The sequence below is a fragment of the Trachemys scripta genome, chromosome 5 (assembly GCF_013100865.1).
Source record: "Trachemys scripta elegans isolate TJP31775 chromosome 5, CAS_Tse_1.0, whole genome shotgun sequence".
NCBI classification, from domain to species: domain Eukaryota; kingdom Metazoa; phylum Chordata; order Testudines; family Emydidae; genus Trachemys; species Trachemys scripta.
The window spans coordinates 122,165,974-122,183,246 of NC_048302.1; the positions used below are offsets into that span (position 1 = coordinate 122,165,974).

A 17,273-nucleotide genomic window follows, 5' to 3' on the forward strand; every position below is an offset into this window, starting at 1 on the left:
CAAACTGGCCCGGCCCACCAGGGGCTTTCCCTGAACAAGCGGTGGTCCTAGTTTGGGAACCACTGAATAGAGAGCGAACAATTTATGATTTTATCCTGTATAAGCTTTATAGAGAGTAAAACAGATTTATTTGGGGTTTGGATCCTATTGGGAGCTGGGTGTCTGCGTGCTGGAGACAGGTAATTTGCAAAGCAGTTTTTAGTTAAAGTCTGCAGCTTTGGGGGCGTGATTCAGACCTGGCTCTGTGTTGCAGCAGGCTAGCGTGTCTGTCTCAACAAGGCAGGGTTCTGGAGTCCCAAGCTGGCAGGGAAAACGGGCTCAGAAGCAATTTCAGCACATCAGGTGACAGTCCCAGGGAGATCTCTGTGACCAAACCTGTCACAAGCCCCTAAAAGGGGCTCGACTCAGCACACAGAAAAATGACAATCCCCTCAACCAAAGAGAGGGGCCACAACAAACAAACAAAACCCCCACAACAACCACCCAGGATCAGTTAAACGAGGGTTTGGGGGGAAGGGATGACAATAATAGTAACAGAATGGGAGTGTGGTTACAGGGTCAAAATTCACATATTCATAAGGTTCTATGGTTACTTAGCACTACTGCATTGACCTGCCACATGCAACAGTGCAGATTTTATACTCTCCAATTTTTCCTCAATAGCAGGAAAAATTTGGAATTATTACAACTGCCACCTCGAATTCTCTGCCAGGTTTCTTTCCAGATTGAGGGATCTAAAGTGGCTTTATTTGCCCCATTTTTGCCAAAGAATACATTTCTTTCTACCACCACACAACAACACTAATCATATGGGGTTACTGGAAATAGATTAGATTACAAAAGGGTAGCATCCCATTCCCATGGCAGGAATCCGTATCCACTGACTCTCAGGTTACGGTTATGCTATCACCTGCCTGACTCTCCTCCCAACCTGCCTCCTTGCTTCTTTCCCCCTCCCCAACACAGACGCACAACTAAAACTACAGCTCCCAGCCTGCAGCGCTCTTCATTCATTTCCGAGCGGCCCTTGAGTTCCCGGCTTGCAATGCGACATTGGGATCCCTAGTCCAATGGGAGCAGCAGGGGGGCGGGCCTATGCAAATATCGCCGGCGCCCGCCCACCTCCCGGTTGTTCCAATAAGGCAGGCGGCGGTTCTGTTTCCGTGTTGAGGCGCAGCAGGACTCAGGGACATGACCAGGCCAGGAACCTGCCGTTACCCTTAGCGTCACCTCAGCCGCCGGCGAGAGAGAGAGAAGATGGCGTCCATGTTGCTGAGGAGCTGCAGCCAGCGGGTCTGCTGCCTCCCCAGGCCGCTGCGCCGGGAGCCCAAGTGGGGTAAGGCCGGGGCCGGGGCTGGGCAGGCGCAGCAGCGCTGGGCTCCGGCGATGTGGGACCCGAGCCGCCGGCTCCCGAGTTCCCGGCCTAGGCCCTGGCGGCCTCCCTACAGTGCGCCCACACCTCCAGCGCAGACGGACGGAGTGAGCGGGGCGCTGGGCCTGGCGGGGCCCTGCGGCTGGGGGAGCCGGCTACGGGCCTGACCGTTCAGGGGACAGTGACTGGGAGGCGGGCGAGGTTGGGGCCCGGCGGGCGCGGTGCGAGGCTGCCTCCCTTCCCGGCTTCCAAAGATCACCGGGTGTCATCAGAGCAACCTTGAACTCACGTGGGTGAGGCGTGTTGGGTGCCGGCCGGCGCCTGGTGATCTCATCCTGCCCCGCAGAGGCGTCCTCCTTCCACGCGTCCCCTGGGCCCGTAGCTCCTTCTTTCTCTTAGCTGAAGCCGTGGGCTATGATGTCGAAGCGATTTGTTGGCGGTGCTCCTGGGCTGACAAGTCATCGGTGCTTTGCTTTGTCGCTAGCTCCTGCGGCTGGAACCTCCCAGAAGTTTTTCCTTTGTATAAACTACTTAGTTCCTGCTCTACCTTGTCATCCGCTGTATTTGGTCTTTGAGTTAAGATATCATCGGCTTTGGTTTTCAAGGTGTTCTTTCTTCCAGTACGTGGGTTCTTTGTCTAAGCTACACATCCCGAAAGTAAATAAAAACCTAATTGACTTCTTGCAAATGGCAAATCAATCTTAAAATTGAGTACAATTAAATCTGAGGTGTTTATTTTGTTCTAAGAATTTGGTAACAGACTGCGGTTTCCCAAATGAGGAATCCATTTTTTTTTTTAAATAGTCAATAACTTGTGGCAAGTTAGTTCATGGGTGGGCAAACTTTTTGGCCTGAGGGCTACATCTGGGTATGAAAATTGTATGGTGGGTCATAAATGCTCACAAAATTGGGGGTTGGGTGTGGGAGGGGCTGTGGGCTCTGGGGTGGGGCCAGAAATGAGAAGTTCAGGGTGTGGTAGGGGGCTCCAGGCTGGGGTGCAGAGGTGGTGGTGAGGGATCTAGCTCTGGGGTGGGGCTGAGCACTTTGGGGTGCAGGAGGGAGTCCAGGCTGTGACTGAGGGGTTCAGAGAGCGGGAGGGGGCTCCGGGCTGAGGCAGGGAGCTGGGGGGGGGCTCAGGGGTGCAGGCTCCAGGCGGCGCTTACCTCAAGCAGCTGCTGGAAGCAGCAGCATGTTCCTCCTACGCAGAGGCACGGCCAGATGGCTCTGTGTGCTGCCCCATCCCCAGGTGCCAGCCCTGCAGCTCCCAGAAGTAATGGCATGCCACCCTATGACTCCTATGCGGAGACGTGGCACTGGCCATGCAGCTCTGCGCACTGCCCAAGCTGCAGGCGCCACTCCTGCAGCTCCCCTTGGTCATGACACTTGGGGCAGGGATAGCGTGAAGAGCGGAGCCCCCTGGCTGCCCCTAAATGTAGGAGCTGAGACAGGACATGCCGCTGCTTCCAGGAGGAGTATAGCAAGCCCCTGACCCCACTTCCCGGCTGGAGTGCCGGAGCAGGGCAAGCCCCTGACCCCGCTTCCCAGTGGGAGCTCGAGGGCCAGATTAAAAGACTTGATGGGTCAGATGCGGCCTGTAGTTTGCCCACCCTTGGGTTAGTTGCTTTTAACTGTTTAAAAAAAAAAAAAAAAAATTTGGTTTTAGTATTTGTGAAAGGGGCTAGCTTGATAGCTGTGGGGGCTTCAGTACTCTAGCCACAGGACATACAATAGCAGTGCAAGCTTTCTTGCAATGCTTTACCAATTACCTTCAACCTTGAGCTGGAGGAATCAGTCACTTTGAATGAAGGTAAAATGGCTTTGCCAATTCAATTCATGACCATGAAGTTGCCAGTAAAGCTGTCTCTTGTGATAGACGCTTTCTATAATGCGGCATAGTGGCCAACAACAGCCATCTGATATATTGATCTCTTATAATTACTGGTCTTTGCTCAGATATTGCAGTAAAGGATGCGATATAAAAATTAAGATAGATTTGGGCTGAATTTCAACTTGTTGACATGGACAAAAGGTTGAATTTTATTATCATTCTTTGTGCCATCCAGTCCCTCTGTCTACAGCATTCTAAATCTTCAGAATATAGAGAATATGTTTAATCTGTAAACTAAGTTACAGAAGAGTAAATGGGCATACTGCTAGCTTTTATGGCATAGCGATATTTTCTCACAATTGTAACTGATTAGAATATTTCATGTTGGATGAGTTTTAATGTAAAAATTAATTATGCCAAAATGTGTTATTAAAGCAAAAACTCTTCAGGTATTCTGTAGGTGCCATGTATGCTCATAGATTAAGGTCAAGAAGGGGCCATTGTGATCATCTAGTCTGACCTTGTATATAACACAGTCAAAATAAATCTTAGAGCAGATCTTTTAGAGAAGCATCCAGTCTTGATTTAAAATTGTTAGTGATGGAGAATCTAGTATGAGCCTTGGTAAATTGTCTGCGTGACAAGAACCAGGGAAGTGGGAAGGTAGAGGAGTTGATCAGTGTTTGGGGAGAGGAGGCTGTGCAGGGACCCAGGATGCCCCACAAAAAGTAATTGGCAAGTATAGATGATTTTTGCACACAAAAAAAGGACTTTTCCCGCTTTAAATGGCAAGTATAGACATTGCCTAAGCCTTATTAAAGTCAAGTTATACCACATCTACCTCTTCCTCATCCCATCCACAAGGCTTGTTACCCTGTCAAAGAAAGCTATTAGGTTGGCTTGACATGATTTGATCTTGACAAATCCATGCAGTTACTTATCCCCTTATCTTCTAGGTGTTTGCAAATTGACTGCGTAATTATTTGTTCCATTATGTCTCTGGGTACTGATGTTAAGCTGACTGCTTTGTAATTCCCCGGTTTGCCCTTATTTCCCTGTTTATATATTGGCACTATATTTGCCCTTTTGCAGTCCTCTGGAATCTCTCATGTCTTCCATGACTTCGTTAATGGCTCAGCTATCTTCTCAGTCCGCTTCTTGAGTATTCATCAGATCCTGGTGACTTGAAGACATCTAACTTGTCTAAGTAATTTTTAACTACTACTTTCCCTATTTTAGCCTCCCTTTCTTTTATTTGGTTCTATAGTCATTTTTTACAGATGCCTTCATTTCCCCTTTAAACCAGCACACCCTTCTTCCTTGATTGTGGGGTTATGGCTTCTTGGGTATCTAGTAAGCTGTTAAATGATTCTCAATTATCAGTCACAGTTTTCTGACTAAATTCTTCCTCCCTGCTGATTTCTTATTATTGTTTCATGTGCTCTTTCAGCTGGAACAAACCTCTGTTATTAACCCATTGTTTCATGACAGAAATCCATTTATAACAGTTTTTGTTTTATCTTCGATCTAATTTAATCTTAGTTCATCTTGTTCGTTCAGCAAGTAAGCAGTTTAAGTACTTCTTAGAATCTTAAGTATTCTTCCAGTAAAGATCAAGTCTTTAAGCACCACAGGCTTACACTTTTGGAGTTACATTTTTCACTTGAATTTTAAAAAAGTCATAGTACGGGGTAAGCAACCTATGGCACGCATGCCAAAGGCAGCACGTGAGCTGATTTTCAGTGGCACTCACGCTGCCTGGGTCCTGGCCACCGGTCCAGGGGGCTCTGCATTTTAATTTAATTTTAAATGAAGCTTCCTAAACATTTTTAAAACCTTATTTACTTTACATACAACAGTAGCTTAGTTATATATTATAGACTTATAGAAAGAGACCTTCTAAAAATATTAAAATGTATTACTGGCAGCAAAACCTTAAATCAGAGTGAATAAATGAAGACTTGGCACACCACCTCTGAAAGGTTGCCGACCCCTGACCTAGTATGTAAGTTTTTCTGTATCTGAAGCCTTTTTTAGGGTATGTAAATTTTAAAAATAATCCTATCATTCTTGTTACTGGTTTTAAAGTAGGGGAAATTTGTTTGTCTACAGCTCTTATCCAAATGGATGCTTTTCTTGCTTCCTAAACAGGTAATCCTGGTTAAGGTTTCCTAAAGAGGCAGTGCCAAGTACTTTAAGCTGCAGATGTTCTCTTTGCAAATATCCCGATTATACTTATATGGCTGACTTTTTTTTTTTTTTTTTTTTTAATGCCCTGGCATCAAAGAGCATGAACCTTCTTTTTTCCTTTCTATTGGCCTAGAGCTCATGTGTTCCACATTGCTACCGGGCTAAAGTTGCACGTCAGAAGGGATTCTTCAGATCTAGACAAACTTCTTGAAGTTCAAATGAAGAAAAATTAACAGTTTTGTAAAACCTTTAAACAACCTATATTTTTGGCCTAAAGTGCTGTACCTGACAAGGTTAATTTCTAAAATAACAATTGGCCTTCTAAAATAATTTAGTTTATTATTAATGTTATGGGTGAATTGTCTTCATACATTTCAATCTGTTTGCAAATTATTTGTATTTTTTTTTTTTCCAGGTAACTTGGGAGACCGTACTTGTCTCAGTTGTGTGTCTCTGAGGTTGATTAACCATACGTAAGTAAACGTAAACATGACACAGTTATTTTTCTAGTCTTTTAAAACTCTACCAAGCTATCCTAAAAGCTTTAGTACATCATAACAGAACATAGTTATCAGTCGTCTGGACAAGACACACAATTACTAGCCACAACCCATATTATAGAGCCACAAAGTGACGCCCAAGAATAGTACCTTAGTCATATGCCTATTATGTCCCTTTTGGGAGTAGGAATATGTGACATGTATTTTTTTTTTCTCTTTTCTCCCAATCTATCCTCCTTGTCTTATGCCAATGCAGTAAACAAACACTGTCTTTATGAAAGCAGTAAAAAGTGAATTCAGTTCTGATGATCAATGCAAGTGACACCAGTGGAAGTGGAAACTCTCCTTCATAACACTGCTGGTCCAAACTCCACTATCGCATATATATATGTAAATGTTGGTCTCAGTCGGTTTTGAGCAGTAGTTGATAGGGCCCTACCAAATTCATAGCCCTGAAAAACACATCACGGGCCATGAAATCTGTTTTTTTTTGTGCTTTTACCCTATACTATACAGATCTAATGGGGGAGACCAACATTTCTCAAATTGGTGGTCCTTACCCAAAAGGGAGGTGCAGGGGGGTCACAACGTTATTTTAGGGAAGTTGCGATATTGCTACCCTTCCTTCTGCGCTGCCTTCAGAGCTGGGTGGTCGGACAGTGGCAGGTGCTGGTTGATGGCCAAGCTCTGCAAGCAGCAGCACAGAAGTAAGGGTGGCAATACCATACCATGCCATCCTTACTTCTACGCTGCTTCTGGTGATGGTTTTGCCTTCAGAGCTGGGCTCCTGGCCAGCAGCTGCCACTCTCCAGCTGCCCAGCTCTGAAGGCAGCACTGCCACCAGCAGCAGCACAGAAGTAAGGGTAGCAGTACTGCAACCCCCGCTATAATAACCTTGTGACCCCCATCCCCACAACTCCTTTTTGGGTCAGAACCCCTACACCTACAACACTGAAATTTCAGCTTTAAATAGCTGAAATCATGAAATTTATGATTTTTAAAATTCTGTGACTATGAAATTGACCAAACTGGACTGTGAATTTGGTAGGCCCCTATTGATAGTTAGGGGGCAAGCACAGTTCACTTTAGCCCCACATTCAATAGGCCAAGGCTATATGTACCCTGTGTTATGGTCCTGGCTGAATCCTTCAAGTGGATGGTCTTTATTGCACTCAACCTTTGGGTCCTGGGCACTTCCCAAGCCTGCTGGGTCTGGGCAGAATTCAGTCCCTGTTCATAACTCGGGGCTTCTAAGGTACACTCCTTGGTGAAGACCCTTCTGTAGGATGTGGGACTCCATGAGCCAACTGCCTTAGGCCCAAAAACCAATGCAGAGTCCTCCCAAATCTCCCCAGTCACTTAGAGAGGCTCCCCAGAGTTCCACCTCGCTGATTTATAGTTTAACCCTTCAGGGACCACGTGATATGTAATGCAAGGAACACAGGCTTTGCACAGGAGTTTCTTAGCCAAAATAACTTTTACTCTTAATGCATAAAGGAGTTACATATCATTAGGAAAAACAACGAAGCCTGTGTCCCCTAAGTCTGTGCTCACCCCTTCCTAAGCCTATGAGTCCTAAGCCTCTGAAAATGTTGGATGGGTGAGCCCTCTCCTGTAGTCCTTTTGTTGTCTGGCAATGGTCAGCCAGTGAGAGTGAAGGAGGCTAGAGCAGTTCTTGCCCTTAAATAAGATTTCTGCCCCTTCTGTCAAGTAACCAACCGATCAGCTGCAGAACTCCAGTCAGGTGGTTGGCTTGGAAATTCCAGCCCTCTGGATCCAAACTGGGTTCACTCCAGCCCACTCCTATCTGTAGTAAAGCCATTGTCTTGGGGTAGACCCCCTTAATTGGAACAAAGTCACAGTGGATATGTCTCATATTCTGAAAGGTATCAAGCATTAAAATAAGCTGCCCTGGGTCTGTCCTTTGACAACTTTAGGAAGCTGTAGTTACATGCTCAAAATGTAGGTCAGATTCTTCAGTAATGTGGCTGTAAGTGGAAGGTCACACATTTTATATTCTCTCTCTCTCTCTTCCACTTGAATATAATACACTTAATAAAATTACTTACGAGCTGGTTACAATTAGTTACATAAACGATAGAGACAGGAAGACCCTGGCTTTATGACAGCTTGGGCAGATGGATAGAGAGGAACTGAAGGATCAGGGTGTGACAGATTGGTGTATGTACAGGCTAATTCCCGGGCAGCTAGCCTGGGGGACCATTGGAGCACCAGCGGCCCCAGAGGCAGTCAGCCACTGTCACCGGAGCAGGGCCAGCTGGCAGCCCCAGCAGCCCCCCAGAGCAGCACCATAGGATCAGCTAAAGTTTAGTCAGGGGTATTTTTAGTTAAAGTCATGGACAGGTCACTGGCTGTGAATTTTTGTTTAGTGTCTGACCTGTCCATCACTTACTAAAAATACTCTTGACTAAATCTTAACCTTAATCATGAGTAGTGTTGGCACAAAGTCTTCCTGCTGAAATCAGATGCTAAATACCAGACTGAAAGGTGTTATCTTGTAAATGGTGACCCTTAAGGAAGTATTGAACTGCATTCCGCCAATTCACAATATCAGTTTTTTGGATGGTGCCAGTGGTTGATCGCACAGTAAGAAAGTGATACTCTGACAAGGATTACATCAACACACCTAGATAGGACACTAACATTAGGGTGCTGGTTTGATTGGACGATCAAAATTTCCACAAATCTCACCCTTTGAAGGGTTTGGTGGAGAGTATGTTGGGGTCTTAAGAGTCACTGGTGTGAACTCTGACCATCCCCATGATCAGTTGAATACGGTCAGGTGAAATTTTCTGCAGTGTAGTTGCGCCCCATCTCTGGCACTATATGGATGCATCCTATATATTATGGAAGCTAGAGTTCTGGATTAACTTGTACCATCACTGAATCTGTGGGGTTTGTAGTTCCTGCTGGTCAGTGGGAGGTCATTATAAGAAACTTGCTAGCAGTGGGGTTGTGCAACCATGTCCTGAAAGAGAAAAAGGAGTTATTTACAAACAGTAGATCTTGGGTTTTTTTGAGTGTATTGTCTCTGCAGTGCCACTCTGATCTTTTCTTCTCCCAATAAATAGGGTTTCCACAAAGAGAGGAGAGTCAGGTATTATGTTTGGCTTTTTGGATGTAGGTCTTGAGGGAAGTGCATGCACCTCCTAACTTCCAAGTGTTCTACAAATGTAGTCCTAACATTTAATTTCCTATTGTATCGGAGTCTTTTCCGTGCCTCTATTTTCTTTGTCCTTTTCTGGACCACTTTTATTCCTGCTATACTTTTTTGAGATGTGGTACCCAAAATTGAATATAGTATTTAAGGTGAGGGTTACAATCTAATTAGATAATGGTGTTTAAATTTGCGCTTTTTTGTGACTACCCCTGGGCACTGATCAGATATCTCCATTGGGCTGTCCATAATAACACTGATGTTTGATTGCTTATTTTAGAATCTGTCAAATGTGAATTAATAGTTCAAATGTTCCTTTAAATGTGTGTTATCTTGCACTTTTCTACATTAAATTTCATCTACCATCATGTTGCCCAGTTTTATTAGGTTCTTTCTCAACGTGATTAAATTTAGTCATCAGCATATTTTACTTGCTTGGCTTTTCTCTTCCTATACTAGACCATAAATAAATTCATTAACATCAGACATAATACAGATCCTTTGGACAACTCACTATAAGCCAGCTTCCACATTGAAAATAGGCCACTTAATTTTACTCTCTTCCTGTATCAACGAATGTATAATCTGTGATAGAAGTACTCCTGGGGGAATTCTGCACCAAAAAATTAAAAATTCTGCGCATAATATTTGAAACTCGTATGCAGAATTTTAAATTATTTTGGTAACTTAATTTCAGTTAATGTATTTCAAAATACCGGTCAGCAAGTATGTCTGTAACAATACAGACACGCGCGCACACAATTCCCATAGGAGTAGAGAGTTAAAGAAACCCTTCTGACAACCCAGTTCCTGTTTCTCTGTTATGCTTTCGTTGGGCGCCTCAGACTGGGTGTGTCACACATGCCAGCTGGGCACACTTTTTGGGGGAAGACTCTCTGTCCCTCTGGTCTCAGACACCCTTACTCCCACCCCACCAGAGCCCAGCTGCGGGAGACCCTCCTCCCCCAGCCCAGACACCTGTACCCTCTATTCCCCAGAGCCAAGCTGTAGGATGCCCCCCCAGCCTAGACACATGCCCCCCCCCCGAGCCCAATCATGGGACCCCCCCCAGCCCAGACACCTGCACCCCCCCTTCCAGAGCCCAGCTGTGGGGTGCCCCCCAGCCCAGGCAACTGCATCCCCCCCCCAAGAGCTTAGCCATGGAGTGCCCCGTAGAGCCCAGGCACTTGCATCCCCTACCTGGTAGCCCAGCTGGGGGGTATCCCCCAGACCAGATACCCAAACTCCCTACCCCCCAGAGCCCAGGGATCTAGAGAGACAAACATCCTGTGATGCTGGGTCCCAGGTTTGTATGGAGTTTCTTGCACGCCACCTCCTTCCTTCAGGATGTGCTGGGAACCGCAGCTGCTTGGACCCCTCCAGCTCTCTTTCCTACCCCCGCCCCACCGCTGGCAGTGTCCTGTATTTGCGAGCTGGAGAGTCAGGCTCCGCTGGATCCAGCGGCCCCTAGTGGTGGCCAGCATCTCCGCAGCACCAATTCTGCAGGGAAAAATGAAATTTTGCACAGGACATTAATTCTGCGCAAATTCTGCATTGGGCAGTGGCACAGAATTCTCCCAGGAGTGTAGAACATCTCACTTTCATAGATTCTAGGACTGGAAGGGACCTCGAGAGGTCATCGAGTCCAGTCCCCTGCCCGCATGGCAGGACCAAATACTGTCTAGACCATCCCTGATGGTTCGATAAATGTCTTACTCTTAAATATCTCCAGAGATGGAGATTCCACATCCTCCCTAGGCAATTTATTCCAGTGTTTAACCACCCTGACAGTTAGGAACTTTTTCCTAATGTCCAACCTAGACCTCCCTTGCTGCAGTTTAAACCCATTGCTTCTGGCTCTATCCTTAGAGGCTAAGGTGAACAAGTTTTCTCCCTCCTCCTTATGACACCCTTTTAGATACCTGAAAACTGCTATCATGTCCCCTTTCAGTCTTCTCTTTTCCAAACTAAACAAACCCAGTTCTTTCAGCCTTCCTTCATAGGTCATGTTCTCAAGACCTTTAATCATTCTTATTGCTCTTCTCTGGACCCTTTCCAATTTCTCCACATCTTTTTTAAAATGCGGTGCCCAGAACTGGACACAATACTCCAGCTGAGGCCTAACCAGAGCAGAGTAGAGCGGAAGAATGACTTCTCATGTCTTGCTCACAACACACCTGTTAATACATCCCAGGATCATGTTTGCTTTTTTTGCAACAGCATCACACTGACTCATATTTAGCTTGTGGTCCACTATAACCTCTAGATCTCTTTCTGCCGTACTCCTTCCTAGACAGTCTCTTCCCATTCTGTATGTGTGAAACTGATTGTTCCTTCCTAATGGAGCACTTTGCATTTGTCTTTGTTAAACTTCATCCTATTTACCTCAGACCATTTCTCCAATTTGTCCAGATCATTTTGAATTATGACTTTGTCACTATTTAATTTCTATTCCTCCTTAGATCCAAATTTACCTCTTCTGTACAGGGTCCTGGAGTTCCCGTTTAACTAATTCCATAAAAATGCTACCTTGCAAGTGATGCTAGGTAGTTATTTTTGTTTAAATAAATTAATCCTGTGTAACTTTTAACTTTCCATAATTTTATTTTTTTGTATCTTAAATAGCCTTTGACATCTTGTGATTAAGTACATATCTCTTACCTTCTCTGTAGAAAAGCTGTGCTGAAGAGAAAACATTCAGTTACAAAGAATAGCACCAAAAGGTTACCATTAACCTCTTCTTCCCACCTCCCACTTACAAACAAATCTTCAAATGTAGCATGTGCATTAGATTTCAGTTAGTTTTAATTATATGGGAAATTTGAAGGGTTTTTCATTTTGTTACTGAGATCATTAAGGACAAAAGTATGGTTTGACAAGTCTTAAAGGACCCATTTTAAAAACTAATTTTAACTGATGAATTAATAGATTTAATTGTAAATTTTCAGAAAACTCATTCTGTATTCGGAGTAAGTGGTGTTATCTTTGTGAGGATATGCTTATTCTTCAAGAGTAATGAAGTGGCTGAATCCCTGCTTTAAGTGCAAAACTTAACTCAGCCTTAACTGTAGCAAACTGCAAATGACACTTCCATAATAAAATATTAATTAAATCATAGTGTAGGATAGTGGTTATATTAAGCAATTTTGAAAACATTTTCATATGTTAATAATGGGCAGGGGTAGGCTTGAAGTTGTCTTTGGGAGTACCATACCCTGGGCACGATCACAGCATAGATTTGTCATGACCTGCTATCCTGAGCTACAATGGTTATCAACTGCCTTTCGGGTATTCTATCATCAAATATAGTTAATAACGTACCAAGTTAAAGTACAGTTCTACACTTTAAAAAAAAAAAAAAAAAAAAAAAAATGTTGCAGGGATCCCAGTTCATGTCTCATTGATTAATATCAAATTTGCTTGCTTTATAAGTGGAAAGAACTTTTCTTTCCAACTGCCAGCCCTGAAAATTTAAGCTGGGAAAAATCAAAGCTATTTCAGTCCTATAATTTAGCAGGGGTGATTTCATACTTGACTTTCAGTTAATACAGAATTAACTGCACTTAAATTAAATGTTACATTTACTATTTCAGTGTTCCAGATGGTAAGAAAAGTGCTAAAGTACAAACCAGATTGCATTTAGGGAGTGGTTCTAATTTTGTACATGTAATGAGCACTTTTGGAACAATGCCTTTATGTTCATTTTCAGAATGCATTTAATTCCTCTTTCAGAAAGGGATCAAAAGTGGTTAATGAAATAGGAGTCTATTGTCCAATACAGACCATTGATAAGATTGAGCTTGCACTTTCAGCAGACCAAATATCTGCTGGAGAGAGAAGGTTAGAAGTAAAGAGATGATAAAGGGACAAACTTTTTAAGTAGGTTTATCTGATACTAATTTCCTTTCTCCCCCTTAACCCTAGCAGCTTGTACTTTGTCTCTGTGTGCCATCCACATACTATAGGAGATATGAAATGCTTTAGATAAGTTACTTCTCACTGATTTCTAGTTTTACTTCTGCACTTAGCTTTCTAAATTGAATGCACTTCTGATCACTGTTTTTCTCACTTTTGAAATTTTGAAACAGTTTTTTTCCTCCCTTGAAAGTCGTTTACAGGAAAAGACCCTGTAAGTAAGTTATTACATACGTACGTGTGTGTGTGTATATATAATATATATAATCATTATTTTCAAGAGATAGTGACGTACACCTTTTGATCTTCATAATTGTGATTTTAAACATCTAGCAGAACTTTCTCCTTTAGCACATATTGTTGGATCTCTTAAATGTCTTTTTCTTTTTCTTTCTTAAAGGAATGTACACTTCAAATATTGCACTAGTGTCCACCCTGTTTACATGTACTCCAAGAAAGATCAGTACAGTTGTTGGACTAAAGGACCTGAACAAATGTACTTTAAAGTTGTGAGCTCTCCTGGCTCATGGACTCCGCTTGCAAGTTTGGGCATTTTGGGGCCCCAGTACCTTCCAGTACGATGGTGGCATTCTTCACATCCCTGTAATGATGACTCCATGGTGGAAAAGTCACTGAAGTCTTTAAAGGATAAAACCAAGAAGATGGAAGAAGGAGGCCCTGTATATAGTCCAACAGTAGAGGTGGTTAAAACATCTCTTAGACAGAAGATTGTGGATGAGGTGAAGCACTATTATCATGGCTTTCGATTGTTATGGATTGACACAAAAATTGCTGCAAGAATGCTCTGGCGAGTGCTTCATGGCAACGTTTTGTCTCGCCGGGAACGGAGACAGGTAATGAGTACATGTAGTCTGTTCTATTTACTATTGAGTGATTAGACTCCTTGCCTGGGTTAAATTGAGTGGGTTCCTTGTCCTTTTTTTCTTTGTATTTAGAATCAATAAGGTTACCTCTAGCATCCCTAGTTAAGGGAACTTTACCCAGTATCTGATGAAGCCAATTGGAAAAAAAGACTGAGGTTTATTCATATCACATAAACAGTATCTATATTTGTGTATATTACTTTATTTTAGTGAGTCTCCCAAACTTAGGACTGGTCTTCACTACGGAGCTAAATCGGCGCTGCTGCAATCCATGCAGTGGCATTGATTTAGCAGGTCTAGTGAAGACACACTCAATTGATGGGAGAACGCTCTCCCATCGATTTCTGTACTGCACCTCAACGAGAGGCGGAAGCAGTGTCGATGGGAGAGTGTCTCCTGTTGACATAGCGTAGTATGGACCCTATGGTAAGTAGATCTAAGCTACGTCTAGTTGTTACGCTACTAACGTAACTCAAAATTGCGTAGCTTAAATCGACTAGCAGCTGTAGTGTAGACAAGCTCTTAGTTTGCTTGAGGAGGGGGGAGGGATAGCTCAGTGGTTTGAGCACTGGCCTGCTAAACCCTGGGTTGCGAGTTCAATCCTTGAGGGGGCCACTTAGGGATCTGGGGCAAAATCAGTACTTGGTCCTGCTAGTGAAGGCAGGGGGCTGGACTCGATGACCCTTCGAGGTCCCTTCCAGTTCTAGGAGATGGGAGATCTCCATTAATTTAATTTAGTCGTGTCTTCAGAAAAACTTAGGATCAGAGACCAAGTTATCCCAAAGTTATAGATATTTCATAATTGTGACTGTTAACTAGACAAAATTGTATGTGTGCTTTCTTATGGTTCCATTAAATAATTGGACAATCACCCACATTTAATGCATTGTTTCAAGATTAAAATTAAATTACAATTTTACATTTTTCCCACAGCAGCATCAGCATGTCTGCAGTTTATCATGAACACTATTAACATTTAGTGATTTATTTTTCTATTGAATATCCTTTTTTGCAATACCTATTTATTGAAGATTATAACTAATTTAATGACAAGATCTCCAATACAAAGGCACAATGTAGGGAAAAAGTACTGTATCGTATAGCAAAAATGAACATGCATACAGAAGCTGCAGCTGTTCTATTCAATTGTTTTTTTTCCATATCAGTGTTTTTAATGCACTTATGCAATAAACATTTCTTTTGACAAATGGGACATCTTTTACTAGTCAATTGTCAAACTATAATTTTTCAGGTTTTTTAATGTACAAAAAATAATTATGCAATACTGGGGACCAATTGCTTACCAGAAATCCATGTTTGAAAACCAAACTATTTGAACTATTATAGTAGATGTTCTGAATGTATAATGGATAAATGCATATTTTATTTGTGCACAAACAAAGTAGACTAATTTGAAAACACTTGGAACCACTTGTGTGAGCTATGATTCAAACCAGAATAAATCTTAACACAATTTAGAGGTTGATGTTAAGAATGTTTCCCGTTGTGCTTGGATTTGAAGGTATGTTCTTGACTCTGAATTTAAACCAGGCTTGTAGTTTCGATTTATTTTCTTAAAACTATTTTTAGTACAAGGACTGAAAATGGACAGGTTCTTGGTATGTAGCCTAAAAGGAGATGATTTAACTAAATTGTAGTTGTTACATTGTGTGACCCAGAACATACAGTAGTACATTCTCAGACCTACAGAATGTAGAAAAATTTAGCATCAGATAATGCATTGAATGTCTTTAGATGACCTTGTTTCGCTTTTCTTCAAAGTAAAAAAGCGCATAAAGTTTAAAAATAAATAAAAATCAAAGCTGGCTCTCTATTGTCATAAAGAGACTACAAGAGGGCAGTGTTATACTGTACCTGAACAGAGGAGGCAGGTAGACTGAGAGCGTATTTGGTATAATGAATGTCCTTTTAAATATTTTGTCAGATAATGTAGCAGCTAACTAGTCTTGACATCGTGTGTTTCAACTCACTTAAGAAATATCTGAAATAATATTTTAGGCTATAGGCATATGTGTAGGTAAGTCTCGTATTGCAGTACTGGATATGTGTTAGAATTCCTCTAGGATTACTTTCTTTTCAGTTTTTGGCTTCACATGTACAAATCCATGAAGGTTTATAGGTGTTAAATTGGAATATCTGTATGTGAGATGTTTTTTTGTTTTCAAGAACTTGTGAAAGTTGTTCAAAGGAAAACTAATCCTATTTGTAAGGATCATGTCTTCAGTGAGGGGCAATAGTGGTTTTGTGAATTACTGGTTGACAGTTAAGTGTTTCTTTAGTTTTAAAAAGTTTCCCACAAAACCCTGAACCAAAGATTTATATATTAAATTGACCAAGGGTCTTCAACTTATACTAAAAAAATACTTAAGTCTTGAAGGGGTGAGTTCGGCTTAAAGTTTTGCCTGCTGTTGGCACAAAAAACAGGTAAGATTACTACAACTGGAAAAGATTAGAGAAGAAAAATCTTTCAGTGAATTTTAATTACAATATAATAATACCTAGCTCTTATATAGTGCTTTTCATCCATAGATCTGAAAGCACTTTACAAAGGAACTCGGTATAATTATCCCCACTTTACAGATGGGGAAACTCCAGAAAGGGAGGTGATTTGCCCAAGGTCACCCGGAAAGCTGGGTCAGAACCAGAGATGGAACCCAAGTCTCCTGAGTCCCAGTCTACTGCCCTGTCCACTAGGCCACATTGTCAATGTTCTGTCATTATCTCTATTGTGTAGTCAGTTTTCTCTATTTTGTATGAGAGTCTTTCCTACTACAACAAGAAGAGGGAAAAGCATTTTTAATTTCTTAAAATAGGAAAGTGTAAATCACAAAAATTGGTAGGCTATAGCTCCGGGTACCTCTAGTGTCTACTACTTTACCTCTTAATTGAAATGGACTAGGTTGAGGAGATGATGCCTCTGAAGCAGGGCTGGCTCTAGGCACCAGCAAAGCAAGCACTTGCTTGGGGCGGCAGATTTGCAAGGTGCTCAAGAATCCGGCATGGGAGTTGAGAACCAACAGGGGGCCCTGGGAGTTGTAGTTCCTTGGTTAGCTCCCTGCCTATAGAGCCAGCCCTGGAGCAGGGAAAGAACTACATTTCCAAGCATTCCCTTGGCCACTAGCAACAGGAAAGGGTGGGGGAAGGAGTATGGAACTGAAATCTACAGCTTTCTGTGAATGGTAGGATCAGAGCCAGCTCTAGGTTTTTTGCTGCCCCCCGCCCTGGGCTCCCCCCACACCCCTGTATTGCCCCAGCCCTGGACTCTCCCCCACCCACACCCCTTGCTGCCCCAGCTCTGGCCCCCACCTGCACTCCCCTGCTGCCCCAGCCCTGGGCTTTCTCCCCCCCCCATCCCCTGCTGCCCCAGCCCTGGGCTCTCCCCCAA

At 43.0% G+C, this 17,273-nt stretch overlaps 1 protein-coding gene across 2 annotated transcripts in view; it reads left to right on the forward strand.

Moving 5' to 3' along the window:
* Positions 1-1,121: 1,121 nt before the first annotated feature.
* Positions 1,122-17,273, forward strand: part of LETM1 (leucine zipper and EF-hand containing transmembrane protein 1) — a 61,133-nt gene continuing 44,981 nt past the window's right edge. The window contains exons 1-3 of one of the 2 annotated variants that reach the window (XM_034771196.1): positions 1,122-1,336; positions 5,806-5,863; positions 13,384-13,837. In XM_034771196.1, the coding sequence (XP_034627087.1) occupies positions 1,258-1,336; positions 5,806-5,863; positions 13,384-13,837 (591 nt within the window). In that variant the 5' untranslated portion in view covers positions 1,122-1,257. The remainder of the gene's footprint in view (positions 1,337-5,805; positions 5,864-13,383; positions 13,838-17,273) is intronic. The other variant, XM_034771197.1, reaches the window with a different exon arrangement.